The sequence below is a fragment of the Gambusia affinis genome, linkage group LG14 (genome assembly GCF_019740435.1).
Source record: "Gambusia affinis linkage group LG14, SWU_Gaff_1.0, whole genome shotgun sequence".
In the NCBI taxonomy this organism is placed as follows: domain Eukaryota; kingdom Metazoa; phylum Chordata; class Actinopteri; order Cyprinodontiformes; family Poeciliidae; genus Gambusia; species Gambusia affinis.
The window spans coordinates 15,160,887-15,181,019 of NC_057881.1; the positions used below are offsets into that span (position 1 = coordinate 15,160,887).

General features: G+C 37.8%; 1 protein-coding gene across 2 annotated transcripts in view; it reads left to right on the forward strand.

Annotated features, from left to right (window-relative positions):
• The window catches only part of gabbr2 (gamma-aminobutyric acid (GABA) B receptor, 2), a 189,340-nt gene that overhangs the window by 43,756 nt on the left and 125,451 nt on the right, over positions 1-20,133 (forward strand). For both annotated transcript variants that reach the window (XM_044138689.1, XM_044138688.1), the window contains exon 2: positions 17,016-17,153. In XM_044138689.1, the coding sequence (XP_043994624.1) occupies positions 17,079-17,153 (75 nt within the window). In that variant the 5' untranslated portion in view covers positions 17,016-17,078. The remainder of the gene's footprint in view (positions 1-17,015; positions 17,154-20,133) is intronic.

The following is a 20,133-nucleotide window of genomic DNA, read 5'->3' on the forward strand; positions in this document are numbered from 1 at the left end:
AAACTCCTTGGTTTATGTCATGGGGTGTTGGCTGTGCATGCATTTGCCAAACCCCCAAACTTTTTGTTTCGGATAAGGGCAAAAGCTCTCATCTCTTCAAATGCCTAGATCAGGGATCCTCAAATCCAGGCCTTGAGGCCCGGTGTCTCTGTTCAACAAACCTGGGCCAAATAATTAAGTCATTAACAAGATCATGAAGAACTTGACTGCACTGAGGAGGCAACTCAGCTGTTTGATTGAGGCGTGTTGAACCAGGGATACATCTAAAACTTGCAGGACAACGGCCTTCAAGTATCTAAGCCAGGAGCCCTGGTTTAGATATTTGCTCTGACTGTCTATATAAGTGTAAATAAATATGCACACATAGGCAGACTTTCCTTAAAGCATAAGCATACCTAATTTATATGTGTTGAAGATTGAGCTTTGCTTCTAGTTTCAGAATCTGGAGGACATCCAAACTCTTCTTTTTTTTTTTTGCCCACACCTGCGTACACAGCTTCCATAATTAGCTAGTTTTACTCCTGGGAACCAAAGTATTTCCTATTTTAAGGGCACCAAAGTCAAGCCTTGCCCTAGGTACTTCAAACTTCACAATGACATATAACTTATATAGTATATCGATTGCTGTTTTTTGACTTGACATTCCCACAAAAAAAAACAAAAAACATGCAGCCATTATGAATGCAGCTGCCAGAGATTGTGTTTTTATCCCGTGTTGTGTTTACAGACCGGCAGAACCACCTTTGATGGGATTAGAATCACTAAAGATGTGCTTTAGCCGGCCTGGGAAGCTCGCTAGCAGGGAGAATGTGCAGGGATTTATGCATTTTTGATGCAGCATGGGGAGGAGTGGAGCTCTGAAAAGGCTGCATGACCTACTTAGAGAGCTGTGGAATTCAGACGACTCGTCATGCCACAAAAAGGAGAAAAACCTGCCTCTCATGCTCTGTGTGTGTCAGGAGTATGCAAATTTTTTTCACTTCTCATTTTATTTCCTTTGGCTTACCGGTGATTGATTGAAAGCATTGTACATCCAGTGAATCTGGATGTTTTGGTTTTTATCCCCCAGCTGTGTATTCCAGTTTACTCCTAACTTTTCATTTGTGTTGGCTTTCCTACTTTTGTTTTCTATTGTTAGATTTTTATCCAAAAGCATTTGTAATGCTAAGGTTCCCCCCCCCCATCTGGTAGCCTTTAGACCTGAGCGCATCTCCAACTAGCCTCTGTTACTCCTTATGTCAACATCTTAGGAAAAATTCTGTTTTCTTTACCACGCAGACTTGTTCACAAATTAATTTTCCTTGACAGTCTAGGCCCCTCTTTCTTCTGCTCCCACTTCATCACCTCTTCGCTCTCTTTCTCAGTAGCTATGGTAACACAGTACTGTATGTCAACTTCTTAAATAAAACAACATTGTCCGACTCTTCAGGCTGTCGCATTTTCTGCCGACTAGAGCCGCTTGAGGTGGCGCTCCAGTGGCTTTCTCAGTCACCTCGAAAACAGGAAAAAAAAAAAAAAGGCTGGTCAATGAGTGATTTATTTGAAAAGACAAGTACTCACAGCCACTGCCATCCAATGGAGTATTTATTTCAGCCGGAAATAAGCTATTGTGAGGCAACAGTCGACCACCTGGATGGATGGTGCCCGTGCGTATGCGTGCCTGTGTGTGGTGAGCCTGTAGCTCCTCGTGATTGATGATTGTTCGGGGGACTGTTGGCATGATCCCAAGCATGGTTAAATATGTCCCCCTTGATGAATCTCAGCATGTGTTTTCCCATCATGTGCTGGTGGAAGTGCATCGAAGGTGCTTGGAGGCAAAGCGGTCTTTACTCTAAAATTTAAAGCAATTAAATAAACCAAAAAAACATATTTTAAGAAAGCATACAGCTATGGCTTTCTACTGAAGAGTTTTTTATGTCACTAACTAATAAACTTAAAAAGGCTGTTTTTAGCCATACGCTTGAAAGGTGTGCATAGCATTGTGTCACACGAAAGGGCAGGGGCAGAATCACGATGCAGTTTGACCACTGATTATAACTGATGACGATTAGAAGTCAAGAACGATTGTTGAGCACCTAGTTCTGGAGCAGCAGTTCGCATCTAGACATTGCTAATTCATGTTGTATTTCATAAAAGTTACAGTCACATTTTTGATGATAGTTGTTACTGATGTACTTTGTGAAAAACTTTTGCTGCCGCGTGAAGAAAATAGTTGTGATATTTCTCATTAAGGTTTGTGGGAATTTCTTCTAATCACTTTAACTTGACTATAGAACCTGAAATATTTTGCTCTAACTTTTATAACTAAGGACTATAGTCACTATGGCTGCACTTCTGGGTTTTTTTGTATGCACACCACATGATCTTGTTGTAATTGCCCCAGAGCTCTGCATGCAGACAAAGAAAGTTTACTGTCATGAATAGGCAGCCTAAAACACAGTGGGTGTGGAGACCTATAATGTACCACAACAGTTCTATTGCTTTGAAAGTGAAAATGATTAAGAAAGAGAGTTTATGTGATTGGCGATGTTTAGATACAGCACAGTGTGTCAAAACCCACAGGTGAGAAAAAGCAACTCCTAAAAGATTACTTAGAGCATAGATTTATCAGATATGGCAGTTTTTGTTGTATGACTGCCTTAAATCGCATTGAAAGCAACCTTTTATTTTATTTTATTTATTTTTCCTGATTTGCTCAGGTTCTTTTATTAAATAGCAAATATACAGGAGAGAGAGGGGGAAGACATGCAGCAAATGACCTGAGACCACGAATCAAACCCTGGACCACTTCAATGAGGACTATGACGTCTGCATCAATCATTATTTCTCTACACTTTCACAGAAAGGGATCCTAAATACATTTTAAGCCAACCTCAACAAGTGATACATATATTTTCTTTCACATTTTGTCTGACTATTTTTGGAATTCTCCTTTTAAAATATATGTTTCGCTGATTAACTAAGGAAGTAATTGGACTGAGCGGGGCACAGCAATGTTAAAGCACCGAGACGATGTGCTAATGATGCAATGCTAACAGCCATGACCCTTAATAACTTTAAGCCTCCTGGAGCTGGGAGATTAACGAAGAGATAGAAAGCATGGATGAGGAGAAGGAACCTGTCGAAAAGACACCAGAGCTAAGCTGGAAGGAAACAAAGGTGCACAAAAGGTGTGAGATGGGAAAACTGAAGTTGACAAACTGATGCTGAAAAAGAATTGACCAATTCAATTTAAAGGAAAATTAAACGTCCAAACTCACATAATCCAAGAAGAGATAGGTTTTCATGGCAGTTCTAGAGGCAGCAAAGATCGCTGGTAGCAGTCAGTCTTGCACTGAATCCAAAGAAGCCTCTGACTGATGACCGTGCTGCTGTGTGAAAGTCCCATGACTGTTACACAATGCCAAAAGCTCAAATTACAGGCAGCAGAAACAATAGTCCACATTTCTCGGATAACACCAGCAGTTTTTGGAAAGCATTGCAAACCACCTCTTCAGATCTTTGTCTGACCATGTGGTCAGAAAGCAGGGCAGTCATGGACATGTCCCTTGCCCATTATGTCCGATGGAAGAGATGTTTGAAATTCTTCATTTACTCTCTGCTTTTTTGCTCCTGCTCTGCATCTGTGAAGCCTCATTTTCAACCCATCTGAGATTTGGGGTCATAGTTCAGGTATTTTTTATGCGGTTGAGACTCTAATTAGCTGCTCGTGGTTGGAAAAACAATGTCTTCTTGGCAATGTTTTTGCTGATTAAAATGAACAACTGCTCAAAACTAAAATGATAATGATGTTTGTGAAGGGGATGATGATCTAACAACAAAAATAAGAAAACATGGTTTCAAAAAGGTGTAGCGAAAGGAAGAAATGTCCTGAGTCCCAGCAGAGACAAGGCCAGGATTCCTTGAAGGGAGGGTTCTGCTTTAATAAGACTGCTGTGTGCGGACATCAGAATCCTACAGCTGCAGAGAAGGCAAGCCTAAAGCGTGCTCTGCTCTATTCAGTGAAACACACACACTTTACTCACTCGCTAGATCCCAGTCTCTTTTTTCTACAGTTTATTACTGTGGTTTACTGTTAATATTTGTGAATAGTTTGCTCTTGGTATTTGTCAGTGTCTGTTCAGACGGTATGAAATAATGATGGGTATAATCAATCGAAAGGTTTGATTACAATGTCTCCTCCCCAGTATTCAATCTTACACAGGGTTTCTATAAAAAAAACTACAACACTGTCAAAGTTAATGAAAAGTAAACATAATTTGGGGGAAATTAAAAGGGGAACTCAGACTCCTTACAGAAGTGAGCTAGTAAGTAAATCGAATAAACTTGTGTGTAGCTTTATTTCGGTATAGATCCTGCTGTTCAGTGAAAGCCTTGGGGCTTTGTTGGGGAATATAGGCTACATGAACAAACAGGGAATGACAACCAAGAAACAGTGGCCGGTGGACATATAGCTGTGGCGAAGGTCAAAAGGTTTGGTCTTGAACCCAAGCTGTGGTGCACTATTTTATTTATCCACGTTTCCAGAGAGGAAAAACTGTGGCTTAACTTCAAACCTTCCAAAACATGATGGCTCACCTAAATTGATAAGATAGTAAGAAGAGCAATTAATCAGAGAATCAGTCAAGAGGACTCAAATCTCGATGAACTGCAATGAACCATCGCTCAGGTGGAAGAGTCTGTCAACCAGACAAATATTTTCAACGCTCCATAAAATGTTACAATTCACTAAGAAGTGGGAAGAAGAAAGTCATCAAAGAAATCCCTGTCTAAAACTTGCTGAAGGGAGTTTAGCGAAATATGTGGGTGAATGTGATTTTGTTGTTGCTGCTGTTGTTCACTTTCGATGTCTTTGTCCGGTGAAGTGGCCAACGTTCATCGAAAATACCAGGTATAGTGAAAAAGAAACACTGCCTTTAATCTTGTCCATCATTTTGCAACAGGTCAGAATGAACACATGAATAAAGCTAAATACAGCACTAAACGGGAGATATATTATTGTTTTAGAGAAACCGAGTCATAGTCCATTCAGACAATGTGGGCAAAATTGAAAATTGCTTTTCACAGTCACTGTCAAACTGAACTTGAGCTTGTGTCAAAATGTGACAAAGGTTAAGATGTATTAATACTTTTGCAAGGCATTGCTATACCAAAACAAAGTACAGGTGAAAAAACAACAAAGCAAACTCTGTAGGTACAAGGAATTCTCCATGTATTTTATTCTCTCCTTTATTCATGATTTATTTTGGGAGAAAAGATGATAGTATTCCTCTGTTGCAACAGTCAAAGGAAATAAAATCACTTGGATAATTACGTTTGTCTGCTCTATCACTATATTGCAGAGTGTAAAGATGAGGCTTGAAATATTCTAGTGGGATCAAAGGCTCTCATAAAAATTTATGTCCTGAGAACGGTCATAGAGACTGTAAAGATCCAGCCTTTAATGGATGTCGGGCACTGGACATACACATCTAGAAGGATGGATAGACAGAGAGACAACAGTGAAATTACAATCAGGTCAGCAACGTTTATTCTTGAATCTAAGCATTAAGACTTAAAACACAGAGCTCCTCCTAACAATTTTTCTGTGCTTTATTGAGTAACTGCTCAACAGAGGAGAATAAAATGGTCACTAATTTTAATGTTTTTTTAAAAAAAAAATACACACTAGAAGCTGATGTTTTTAGCAGATAGAGAAAGAAAATGAAATGTACAAGTCGTGATTTGCAAAGTGTTGCTTACTGGAATGCAACACCGATACTGAATCGGTGTAGCTTTGCGGGGGGCATGACTGAAGAATCTAAGGGGAATCATTGAATGGAATAACTGATAACAATGACTAAACAGAGCACGACACAATCATGGCCCATACAACAAAAGACTCAGGAACATGTGCTAACAGGAAAACAGAAAGTAGTAAACCACAACACACAAGCTAATAGAAATTACCAAGGTTAAACTGAAGCTAAGGTCTAGTAAGAGAAAATTAAAAAGACTCTCTCTCAGTATGATGCTAGCACAAGAGATGTACAAAGGACTTTTGATTTTTTTTTTTTTTTTTTTTGCTACAACCCATAAAAATATGCCTTGTTTTTCTTTAGTTTGCTTGATTGTATGTTTTGTTGAAAATATCCAAAACATTTTGCCGCCATATTTTGTTGGAACGTCTCATCTCACATAAAAAAAAAAAAAATGATTACAATTGACAACATACCAATTCTGGTCACCATGAGTCGCCTGCTCAGTAAGCTAAAGTATTCCTGGTTTTGTGATTTAGGCATCCTCTCATGTGTCCAGATAATGACATTAACAACCTCTTAATGAGTCTAAGTTTGTCTCCACAGAAAAGATCCTGGTGGCATCATGGCTGTAGCTCTTGTTATTGCTATCTTTTGAGCAGAAAGCCATTATGTTGCCATTTGTACACTTATCCAGCATTCCTCTCATAAGAGAGCAAGTTGTCATCTTCCATTTCCTTGTCGATTACAATATTTGTTCTTTTATTTTGACAGCTAATGCACTGTTTGTCTAGTACGAAATAGACATTTTTGGTCAAAAATGCACAAATGATTAAAAGTGGTGCACAGTGGAAAGCTCAAACAGCATAGCACTTTGATTCAATTGTTTTACATTTTTTTACATAAGCTACCAATTTATTTATTTATTTTTTTACATATTTATTTAGTCATTTGACTATTGGTTAATAATTGTCTACAGAATAATGGGCAATAATCAACACAAGCAGCAATACTTTCTCTTTTCCAGATAATATGCATAATATTCTCAACACAAAGGTATGCAAACATGCTTAAACCCTTCAAGCTCTTGTGCAAAGGTTTATCTTTCCCTGGCTGTCAACTCTGTCACATCACTTATGTGAAGTGATGCACTTTGTTGTGTTGGATATTACTGCTTCAAAAGTCAAGCACAAAGTAAAAAAGCTTCCCAAAGGGACCGGCTGAAATGTCCGTCTGTTTTCTTCTCTCTCTGTGTGTAGTAACCTTGGACATCTATACAAATCAAATTGGTTTCTAATCCAGTGCTTCAGTCATTCTCTGCTGCTGCTACACTAACAAGAACATGTCTCTTTTGTTCTACCCCTGTCTTTTATTTGCTCTACGTTATTGAATTCTTTCATGGGACTGAGTGGAAGAGCTGTGGGGTTCAGACTTGATAATAGACTTTCTCCTCTGTTATCAGTTATTCCCTCTCCTATCACTCCTCTTGTCATTCTGTTCCCTTTTTTTATTCCTCCAATATATAGTATTCTTACTAAAACTTGGCTTCTTGAATCAAAACCTTTGCATCCCTTATTTAAAAGTTTTATTTTTGTTGAATATTTATGACTAAATAATATATATTTAGTCATAAATATATTTATATATATATATAAGTATATGTATGTATATGTATGTATATATATGCATATGTATGTATGTATGTATGTATGTATGTATGTATGTATATATATATGTATGTATGTATATATATGTATGTATGTATGTATGTATATGTATGTATGTATGTATATATATGTATGTATGTATGTATATATACACATACATTCAGTTACATTCTCTCACCCAAACTATGATGAAGACAATCTTCTGAAATTGATGGAATCAGTGTTTTTGCTATTTTCTGCTTTTTGTGCTCTACCCACACAAAAAATGTAGACTCACTCAAAATTTTGACTTTAAATTTAGTAATGCTGCACTTTTCCGGTGGGCAGTATGTGTATTACTGTCGTACATTTCTGATTTACTGTATTCCTTTGGTACAGCCTACCTTCTACTTTCACTCTCTGCTGCCGGACCACTCTTGTTGCTCCACCTCCCTCTCACTTTGTTTTTTTTTACTAAGACAAAAGTATTGATTCTTGAGTTTGAAAGCTGCCATCGATTTTTCTTTTCTTGCTTTTTTTCTGGTTTAGTATGTCTTTGAAAGTCCACTGTATGGAATGTAACAACAGCAAGTAGCGCAGTTTGCAGCATGCTGATTACTTTACAATCTTCTCTTAAAACTGCCATGCTGCCAAACATTTTGGATCTGTGCTTTCTGAGTCAGTTTGTCTGTTTAGAAGTGAAAAAGGTGGAGAGCAAGATCCACAACGTCTCATAGTAAAACGTGCTTTAGAATACTGGAAAAAAAAATAATAATAATTTGGATTTATACAAAACCTTACACTGATGGAAGCATAAATATGAATATTATCAAACCAGTACAGGAAACCCAACTAATATCAGGGTTAGGAATTTGGAACATGGATTAGATTTGAACTAGCGTTGTAGATTTTGGCCAGTTTCGATTTACCCTTTGCAGCTATCAGCAACATAATGCCATTTATTATTCATATAGAAGTGGCTGTGTTACTGTATGTATTGTAGGCAAGGTAATGCATTTTTAAACTGCTTTAAGCAACTCACATTAATAACTGTCATGAAACAAGTGACAGATGATGAAAGTTTAAAGTTGGTTTATTATCTTTTTTTTTTTTTGCTCATTGGTGTAATAATATTTATTTTAAATGTTTACTTCAAGGTTTTCTGAGTATTTTTTATTATTATTTCAGCCTACATCCTACAAAAACTTTGGTTCTTTGCTATTCTATTGGCATAAATTCAATTCCACCAGAAGCCTTTTAGAAATTTGCACTTGTTCAGTTCTTTTATTACTTCTAAAATACACCAAGATTAAAAACACAAGTAAATAGGGATGTAAAATGTAAAAAAACAACAACAAAAAAACCACGAAAAGAAATCCCTATAACAACTGGTTTAATTAAAAGTAAATCTTTCAAGCAAATTTGCTTTAAAATTTCATTTGGGAGAAATGACAACTAAAAAGCTATGTGCTTTTTGCTAAATGACCTGCTACAGTGCTCTCCAAAAGCACAACTTCTAGGGACCTATCGTTTTGGTCTGTCCCTCTCGCTGGGAGGCACAACATGTTCCAGCTCTTGTGAGGCCTTGTCAAAAGCATAACACTCTATAATAGGCTTAATACAGCATCTGCTTTCTGCACTGCACAGATTGTTAATAAAGGTGTAACATGTTTCCCGTTGGTACCACCAGCCAATGTGAGCTTATCCCCCACAATGTGACCGAGCTGATGGATGCATTATTATTTGTGCATTTGTCAAAGATTGCATTTTGACATGAGTCTGCGTGAGGAGTGTATGTTTTGTCAAGGAAATTTGTGCTTTCTGAGAATAAGGATGAGCTCAGGGGAGCAATATTGTACGTGGGAGCAGCAGAGAAGTGAAGAAGAGCAAGAGACATTTGTCACCACCGGAGAGGATTCCAAAATGCCATCATGGTTATCCTGGTGGCCATCTGAGTTCTTCATGAAGTGAGAGATAGACCGAGTGCAATAACAAGAGCCAGGCTGTACAGAGAGAAGAAGAGACGGAGGGCAATCAGCTATCAGCTTGGACAGCCCAGTCAGGCTGTCGCAATGTCTTTCTTAAATGCCAGTCTGTCCCCAAGCAAATAACCAGCCCCTTAGGTTTTTCTTTTCTCTGTATGGAAGGCGTGAAACGTAAATGAATCAGATCGAAAACAAAACGAAAAAAAAAAAAAGTCCCCTTCTCCATTTTTACTCCATTCACACTCGCTCAATCAATGTGTATACTTAGATTCTCTGGGGTGTTTTGTCTAAATGTTGTCACAAGGAGCTTACTTGTTTCATACTCGGCTCCACTACTACCCTCCTCTTCTTTTCACTTTTTTTTTTTATTACAAGTATCTTACTTGTAAAAAAAAAAAAAAGCTCTGAAAAGAGCACTTTGATGAGTGCTCTTTCATTGTTTCCTTAACACAGTGAATTTCGTGTCAGACATGCCTTCCTGGTCATTTAGAGAGAGACAGAAAAGGCGAGGATGGCGATGTGTTACACCTCAGTGGAGCACTCCATTGTCTCTGGCTTCATTGATGGGGAACAAATAGCTGTAACGTCTTTACCATCTTATGTGTATTGACGGTAGCAGATGAGAGAGTTTACTACTGCTGGCAATACATTTGACAGGGTGGAGCTTTGACAAGGACCTTGTGCGTGAAATCAAGCACGTTTTATTTTAGAAGTTATTGTGATTGTGTTGCCTGTATAAGGCTACAATGACCATTTCCTCTCCACTAATGTCTGCTTCACATGCATAAGAACTTGTTGTTCTCTCCTTCCCTTGCAGTGGCAACTAGTATTGACTGCCTTTGTAGAGTTTAGAGGATTACTGGGGTTTTGTACATTGAGAAATAGATAATCTTCCTCAGATCTGACCTATTGGCTGCCTTCTGCTGACGCTATAAGGCTTTATAAGACCAAGCATATGTTTCAGTGATTGCTGGGTTCGGTCTGGTTTTCCTCTCCTGGCTGTGGAAGTGAAATCCACAGTAGAATATATAATCCAAATTGAATTGAGAAGCAGCGAAGTCTTGTGGGGCTGGGGAGGCAACAAAAAAAGCTTCAGTAATGACAATGCCAGGTTCTGTCATACAAAGAGGTCCGTCAGAGCAGAACGCTACATCCAGGCGTATTTGTATCTTTTAAACTTTTTCATATTGTGTCATGTTACAGCTGCAGATTTCAATAAATTTTATTGACGCTAAATTTGCTCATCTAACACAGACGCACATGATTGTCCGAAGGTGGGAAAATTATACGCGGTCTAGCAAAGTATGGCGGGCAGCTGCATGTTCTCAAAACAATCATAAGACAGCGTCTGAGTTAATTAGTAACTTTGAATTAAACTAATACAGCAAAACAAGTTTTCTATTTTGGCTGTCTAGTAATATAAATTACTGTGAATAATTTTACTGGGCTTTAAATTCTTTGCTAGCAGCTTAAGTGAAGGATAATGAGTAACAGTTTGCTGAAGTTGATAGATTTAGTGAAATTTAAGGAACTAATATCAAAATTTCTGCTCATTCCATCATTCCACTGACGGCTCTAATGGAGCCTGTCAAAACCTAAGCTCTGGCATTCACAGTGTGCCTACACAATGGCATAGAGTCAACAAATCATCAGCTAACTTAATGTGTTTATATTTACCTCATTTTGATGTTTCCTATTTTTTTGCATGTTGTAGTTGAGCTACAGTGAAAAAAATGCATCTTTTAAAACTACATCCACTCTCACCAGCAATGGAGTAAAGCAAGCAGTGAACGCTGCTGCTTGGTATAGAAAGATGGTGAAACAAAGTTTTCTACAGGGAGACGGGGGTTACATTATCATGCAACATATCAGAATTATGTGCTTTTATTGGAGGGGCTATATTGACTGGATCAGATTATTGGGGGTCATAACCCCTAGTCACCTCCCGGCACCACTACCCTATAAAATGTGCTTGCTATCAGTGGCCGGTTTGAAAGTACATGCTGTGCTTTATTTTATTTTTTTTTCCCTGCAAATGCTGCTCGTTGTGATCATCTGTGGTGTTGTTATGAATAAATACAGTATGTGGGCAGAGCGTTGTGCCTCTGACAACATTGCAGCAGAGGCATAGAGACACCAGGTTTCTCAACTTGGTCTCGCTTTTTCTTTGGTGCTTCAGTCACTCAGCATTTCTCTCTCATGTATGCATAATGCCAGGCCTCAGGTTGCAGATTTGGGGACAGTAATTGGTCATTAGCTGAGGGACAGGTGCAGCTGCCTTCTTTTTGCAGCGTTAACAAGGCATTTCATCAGGGTTAGCGGCTGCCGGTGCTCTGATCAGCCGTTGTTTTTATGACAATGTCGGATACACAAAAAATGCACATGCCCACAAACAGTACTCATATTGACACTCTGGTGGTCTCCGCTGACTAGTGCTGCATGTAGTGTTGTTACATTAGAGGATTTGACTCCAAACAGCAGACAGCATTTTGTCTCCTAACATTTACAGCTAAATTTTGTTAGCCATGCTGGCTAACAAAGAGGGCCAGTTGATTGAAAGCATGAAATAATTTTTGGGTAAACACCCTACTTCTTAGGCTTGGAGCATCGGGTTGAGTTAATGATTAAAAAAATGTAATAATAATGGAAAAATAATTAAATTTTCTATGATTATTTTTGTAAAAGTTTTGTAAACTGCTCTATTTTGGATAGAACAAAATATCCTTTGCCTTTGACTGAAAAGGCAAAGTCCAAAGAGGAGTTTTATACCACATAGGCTCACTGTATTTAATAAGTGGGTGAATTAGGAAGGCAGTTGGTTGAACTGGATGTTACTGAAAGATGTCAGAATAAAAGGAACCCGAGACACAAATGAATGGCGGCCATTTTCATTTTCAAAACATGTGTATGCTACTTTGCATTGGTCTACCATGTAAAATGCCAATAAAACTCTTTGTTATGGAACATCACAAAATATGAAAAACATGTGAGTACTTACAGAAGTACTCGCATGATATGAAAGACTGATTTATTCATGGGCTTTCACACTGTACTTTATTTTCAGAAGAAGAACCTCGAACACTGAAGCAATCATGCATGCAGACCTCTAAGCATATTCTTTTTATGAGATTAAAAATAGTTAATCCAAGCAATTTGTCACGTACAACAGATAAATTGTTTTTTGAAACTGCTTTCCAAGGACGCTTATGATTTATTTTCTATTTCTTCCAACTTATTGTGATTTATTATCAGAACAAAAGAAGGCAAGTGTTATCATATGATGATCAATTGTTGTTTATCTCACTAGCCTCTTGTAAAGGTCGCTGCAAATAAATTGTAGTCAGAAGAAAGTTTAGAGGAGTATCTGGAAAAAAAAAATCCTTTGGTTAGTTGTTGTAGCACTCAAGTGATTTCAGCTTTCTGGAGTAGAGAAGCACATGTGAAATGTCAGACTGGGCCCAAGATCTTTACAAAAATAAAGATAGAATTTTTTTTTCTTTTTCACTTTGAATTCTTGGTCATTTGAACTTCATTATCTTAGTTTTTGGATCAACATTACAGTGTCATAGTAGTGTCTTGAGTTTCCATTTTCAGACTCATCTACCATGACTCCCCTCAACATACCCTTTCCTTTGCCATCTCACAACCAGTCAAATAGATTGCTATGGGCATTAACCCCATTGATTTGCTCCAAATGGCCTCCAAATGCCAGGAATTACATTTCAGACTAAGGGAGGGATAGAAATAAAGTGTTGTTGGATTTCCTTCTGATTTGCTGCAGTGGCATTTTTTTGCTTTTTTTTTTTTTTTGGTTCATGCAATTTTTGGGATAAAGATTTTAGTTTAATAAATCCCAGTTTAATAAATGTTGACACTTTAAATGCAATCTAAATATATTTATTGCATTCCCTGTAAAAGATTATTCAAATTTGATAAAATTTAGCTGTTTTGAGAAATCAGAATGTATAGAACTTTAATAAAAACTTGGATCTAAAAAAGGAGTCTCTGAAATGTCATACTGGGCATTTCAGATTCAGATTCAGCTGTGCTCCATATGAAACATTATTGTTGATGTTGGGCCTAAGTAACATTCTATATGATTACAGAATGCAAAAGTGATGGGAGTTTTACCGTTTAAAAACAACATCCACAATGGCCTCCATGAAATTCCTATCATAAAAAAAAGTCCTTTGAGCAACGTTCTTGCAAAATTTTATTTTATATGGGCCTTGCTTTGGATAGCTGTTAGGTCGACTGTCCAGTGAGAACTAGAGACACAGTTTAGAAATCTGCACACCACAGGTCAGATACTGATGGCTCATGACTGCTTTAAAATTTATCTAATATTTTAGTCTCAATTAGTTTTCACTCTCTGAACAGCTTTAGCAATAGTGCATTATATCTTGTTAGCCTCTGAATTTTAAAATACTTTTATGACTGTAGTAGAGAACATGTTGATAATTGTGGCTTATGATTAATGTCCTTACTCATGTCTTTCTTTTTTGTTTCCCTGTCCTTTAAGTATCTTCTCTCCTCTTTATACTTTTTGTTCCCCTTCTGAGCTTCTTTCACCTCGAGGTTTTCTGTTTGAAATCCTGTCTATTCAAACCTCTACAGCATCTCTATAGTTGAATAACTATTGATCAGAGTTGGAGTGGTTATGCTACCTAATGTGAGACTAAATATAGCAATCGCTGCAACGGGCCTGCTGCGGCATCCTGGCTCATCTGCTGCTCAAAGTGTGAATAGTCACACCGTTGGCATGACAACACAGCGGTCAAGGCTTTATGAGCAGTCACAACAGATTGTGTGCAAGTTTGTGGGCAAATGGAGAAAGGGATGAATGAAGCAAATGGGAACAAAATACAATATTTCATAAAGAGAGTCCTTAAGAAAGTCCATACTTGTTTGGATGGTTGAGCATTATTACTGGAATATGATGCTACTTTTTAATGTGTCCTTTACTACATTTCACATAATCATGAAATTATTGTTGAGTCAGTGACTGGATAAAAACATAATAGCATAAAACATTTTCCACCTACATCCCATTGTTGCGTTGTAAGTAAATTGGCTTAAACCTACATCACTGAGACTTATTGTTCTCACTTTGACAAGTTTAGCTGCCCACACTTCTTCTTTGTTGCATGGTAACCAATTGAGTCACAATCCCTCAATACCAGCCCACCTTTTCCCAGCCAGCTGGAGAAAAAAATTGAAGAATAAGCATGTGCTAATGGGATATCTTCTTTAATAGCCCACTGTTTCATTCAGCTATGTGGCCACGATAAGGACTACCCACTGTGTCTAATCACATCTTCTCTCTCTCATTTCACCTGAGGCACATCTGCAATCAAGTCTATTTTTGACCAGCACTTAGAATACACTGAATGCTTTGCTCGGCTGGGATTCAGAAAGGAAAAGCATCTATGTGCCTGTACCACGATTAAAAATACATTCACCTCACAAAAGTTTGAAATGATGACTAAACATCAAACTGAGAATAAGGAGGTGAATATAATATGAAAGAGTTCTTATATGTGTACATGCACAGAGTTGTTTTTGAATTAAGTACATAAAAATTAAACTCTGAAAAGTGTGGCATGACAGTTCATCTGTGTGTAATTTAATGTTTAATTTAAAAATACCGTCGTTTTATGTAGGCATCTTGAGTTTTTTTATTAAGAAAATTAATGTAGACGGCTGCACAGTGGCGCAGTTGGTAGAGCTGTTGTCTTGCAGCAAGAAGGTCCTGGGTTTGATTCCCGGCCGGGGGTCTTTCTGCATGGAGTTTGCATGTTCTCCCTGTGCATGGTGGGTTCTCTCCGGGTTCTCCGGCTTCCTCCCACAGTCCAAAAACATGACTGTCAGGATAATTGGGCTCTCTAAATTCTCCCTAGGTGTGAGTGTGTGTGTGAATGGTTGTGTGTCCTGTGTGTCTCTGTGTTGCCCTGCGACAGACTGGCGACCTGTCCAGGGTGAACCCCGCCTCTCGCCCGGAACGTTAGCTGGGAATAGGCACCAGCAACCCTCCCGACCCCATTAGGGACAAAGGGTGAATAGAAAATGGATGGATGGATTAGTGTAGACACCAAACCGTTAGGTAGGTAGGAAGGCTTGTTATTTTCCTTCATTCTACGTCAAGATGACACAATTTTATGTTACTGTATTCTAAAGTTCCAAGAGAACACATTTAGTACATGAACAAGCTCACAGTTCGGTTACTTAGATATAAACTAATTTAATTTAATAACTGAATAATTCTGTTATCAGCTGGAGCTGATTTGTTTTACATTCATTTCTGAATTTTAAGAGATTTTCTCCTCCAGAAAACATTTGTGATCCTTGTGTTGGTTCACAAATGTTTACTACATCGACAGCTTGATGTAGTAAGCATCTAATAGTATTTAAATTGCCTCATCTGTTTGTTTTCTTCTCACATGTTAAAACACTGATCGTGTCCACAAATGCAGGCTTTTGTTGGAGAAAATCTAAACTTTACAAAATATAAATATACCAGTAAAACTCACCAGAATACACTTGAACGCTGCTTTTGTGTGTCATAAAACACTTTTCAAAACAATCAATTATCGGTTTTCAAACCTCCAACGACAAGTGCCCCTGTTGGTTAGTGTTTTTATCCAGTCATGGCTGATAGCTATTACGGTAAAAAAACAAAACAAACACATTCCCACTTGGCATTAATTTATGAACACATCCTGAATGAAGTGGTCAATTGGAAAAAGTGAGCAGGAAAGGGTTTCATGCTGATTGGTACATCATGATAAACTCTGGATGTCTTAGAATCACAGCAATAACAGTTAGCAAATAATTATGCTGCAATCAGTAGTAACTACACAATCTTTTTACATTTCTCCTCTGAATTTTCTTCCCGTCACACTCCTTCTTCTGGTTGCCATAGTAACATAAAATGGCTGCATTATGTAGCACCGAAACAGTGGAAGGTTGAATTTAAAGCCTGTGAGCTAGATTGCTTTACTGGTGTTTTAGCGTACACACCCCTACACACACAGAGAGAAATGCTTAAAGCAAATCTTAGCATTTATGTTGCTACTTACACTATTTACATGCCACAGAGTCTATGCCTATGCACAACATTTATCATTAATGAGTTGACTGTGTTTATATTCTATTACTGTATTCTATTTTTTTTTTCATTATTTTGGGACTAAATGGATCAGCATATGCTTATGTCTCACCCTCTTGGCTGAGATGTAATCAAAAGCAAACTTAGCACGGCAGCTAGTCCACCGAAATTAGGATGATTAAAATAAAATTAGTTTTACTTTTCCTCATAGCTCTTGCTTTCAACACTGACATATTGTATCAAGGCATAAAATTTGTGATGAATACTTTTGATCCATGTTAGTGACAAATCATCAGGCGACATGATTCAGATCAAACTCTGATGCAGTGTGATCTGATTACACTTAGAATTAAGTGCATCTAACTGGATGAGAGGAGGGCACATTTTCTGAAAACTATAGCTTCTTTTTATCACAGTTTGAGTTACTGTCATTGTCATAAAGTCTAATCAAAATCTTTCTTTTTTTTCCCCCTCCTTTTGTTCCTCTAACTCCCCCACCCCTACTTTCACTCTCCACTATATCTGTCTGTGTCTGCAGTGTGACAATGCTAAAGGACTGAGGGCCTTTTTTGATGCCACATGCTATGGTCCCAAACATCTGATGATCTTCGGAGGCGTGTGCCCTTCTGTGACCTCCATTATTGCAGAGTCTTTGGAGGGCTGGAATCTGGTTCAGGTAGGGGTTTGTTGTGTGTGTGCCACTCTGTACAGTTGATACATCCTGTCACATACCATGTTACGTAATAATATACTTCTGTGTGTCTACCTATTACAAGACTTGTTGTTTTTAGGCTTTACTCAATAAAGTTCAGCATTTTTTATATTCCTGCTTTAGAAAACTCACACACAAAATGTTTGGGTCAGCTCGCTTATACCTGCCTTTAACATGCAAACTAGGTTTTGGTGAACAATTGGGATTAAGATAACTTTCCGACAGGAGATTTTTTTAAAATCTCAGTGTGTGGTGTATATGTGTGGACTAGACACAGAGTTATTAGAAGAAATTATGATATACGCTCAACAGTATTGGGTTTTACTTTCTTGCCTTCATTCTTTGTGGCACAGACTGAACAAGGTGTTAGAAACATTCCTCTTCAGTTTTGGTCCACATTGACAAAACTGAAGAGCATCAGGGAATTGTTGCATATATGTTGACTGCATATCTACAATGCAAGTCTCCCATTGTGTCACATCTTAAACTTGCTGTAGTAGATTGAGTCTAGTACAGTCATGTTTGAAAGACCAGTTTGAGACGTTTTAAGTTTTATGACAGAGGGCATCATTGTGCTGGAAGGATCCATCAGAAGACGAATAAAATAAGGTTTCATCGTTCAAACCTTAATGTACAAACTTTAAGAGAGCTCAAGGCTTCTCCCCTTTTGCTATATTTCAAAATGTTGGCTTGACTTTTTAGTATATTTTCTTCCTTACAGTTTCCAAATGCTGTTGTATACACAGCTAATATTTGAAAACTGGCTTACAGGGTGATTTGGCACAAGTTTGAACTAGATCTGTTGAGCTAATTACCTACTTTCACATTTTTGCTATTCATTTACACCAGCTTCTGATTTTGACATTTGCAGGTATTAATTCAGCGCAGCATTAAGACTGCACACTTGGCAAATTAAAAACCTTTAATTCTTACATTTTGCAAACTGTTGAACCCTGGAGTTATGGCTCCCCGTGTCTTTGAATCTGCCCTGTACGTACCAGAGAAGGAAACTACCTCTTTCCAAATAAATCATTTAATTTGTTGTAAACCTTGCAAAGGTTATCAAGCATAGATAAGGAGGGAGGACGCCTGTGCTTGTAAGAGAGAGCATAATTGAAGAGCCTGGATTTTGAACTGAATGTCACATAACGTTTTACATTTCTCCTGCTTGCAGTTACCTTCAGTCTACTTCTCTTCATTTTGCTCTTTGCTCACTATCTTGTACAGGTCTCTTAAGAGGGAAAATATCAACAAGGAAAGGTGATAAAAGTTGGGTATTTTTGTGTCTGTCTTCATTTTTTCTCAGTGGTAATACCAGTCTACATAGAAGGTTCAAGTCATGACTAGTTTGAGGTGTCCTTAGACTTGTATGTGTGTTTGCTCCACTCTCAGTTTTTATTAGTTTGTTTGAGAATGATACCTCTGAGAGCAGCAGAGGCACTATTTTGCTTTAAAGAACACACTGTTTGGAGCAATTTGTTCTCCAGAGCACTTTACCCTGTAAGGTCTTCGTTGCTATCAATACAAATACTGACACCAACAAATTGAGGCCAGCCTTTTCCCAAAATGCACTGTGTTGTTGTCTCAGCACATTGCACCAAGTGATTTGGTGAAACCAGAGTTGCATGCTAATGCAAGATAAAAGAGTTTTGCAGAACCTTGCAAAAAGAATTAATGTCTTCAATCTTTCTACATTTTTTTCCCCCATTAACACAGTGCAAGCTATTTTCTGCTGTCACTACATTACAACTACAAATTCCTTTGGAATTTAATGATATGGACAAACACAGAGCATGAAAGTATCCAGTATGAAATCAGGAAGATGGTCCTTAAAGATGAACTGTTAAATAAATGTCTTAGGAAGCAGAAACCTAGAGTGTAAGATGAAGACCAGGAGGAATGATCAAGTAGAAAAAAAACCTTAGCATTTCCTGTATCACCTGCTGATACGGGAAGTGGCAGACACTGCGAAGTCCTACAAACGACTAGATAAGACTGTACCAAGTGGTTGGGCAAAACCAATCACAGCAACACAAGAACAATAGAGGCCAGGGTATACCACACCTACCAAGACCCAACATGCTGGTTGGGCAAAGATGCCCATGAAAAAGTCCAGAACCTAGCACATGGATACCAGCAGGTGAAGCATACACATAAGCACGTGCTTTGAATATTGTACTGGAACATTTTGCTAAAAATATGCTGGAAGTCCCACAGTCACAGAGGGAGACTCCACCAAGAATGGAAAAGCTAAAATTCCTTCTAATCTAGACTAATAAGCAGGTAATGGTTAACCAACTGAACATTGGGTTAGTACACAAAACAAAAAAGAGAATAATACTACAAGGTTTACACTTAATTAATTGCATCTCTTCGATGCAACTCAACTTTTAGATTGCTAAAATAACATAACAAAATCTGTTTGATCAACAAGCAAATTTCAAATATCCTCTCTTTTTTGTATTTCATGAATTCGATGCAATTAGTAAAGTCATAGTACATTAATTAGTAAATCTGAACATATCTTCTTAGTAGAGAGACTTGTATTCCCAACTTTGACATCAGATACAGTTTTAAGAGATTATAATAGCTTCAAGCTACAATAATGTCCTTGTTTTAAGAAGAGACAGAAAAAAAGAATAGCCTGTCTGAACCATATCCCATAAGGTGAGATAAATGGCTCTTGCACACTGCAGCTCCCCTGTTTTCTATGATTCTATTTTGTTGCAGTCAAGTTTTAAAATTGATATTTCTATCAAATTGCTTACAAAAATTGTGATTTTCATTTTCTATGGTGATAAAATCAGCCACACTTAATAAGCTCATCATTATCACAACAAAACAGAAAGCTGGCAGACGTTATCTACAGAATATATAGCTGAGAACAGCCACTAAAGAAAGTAAAGAAGAAGAAGGTTAATCATTCGTTCATAAAAATAGTTTC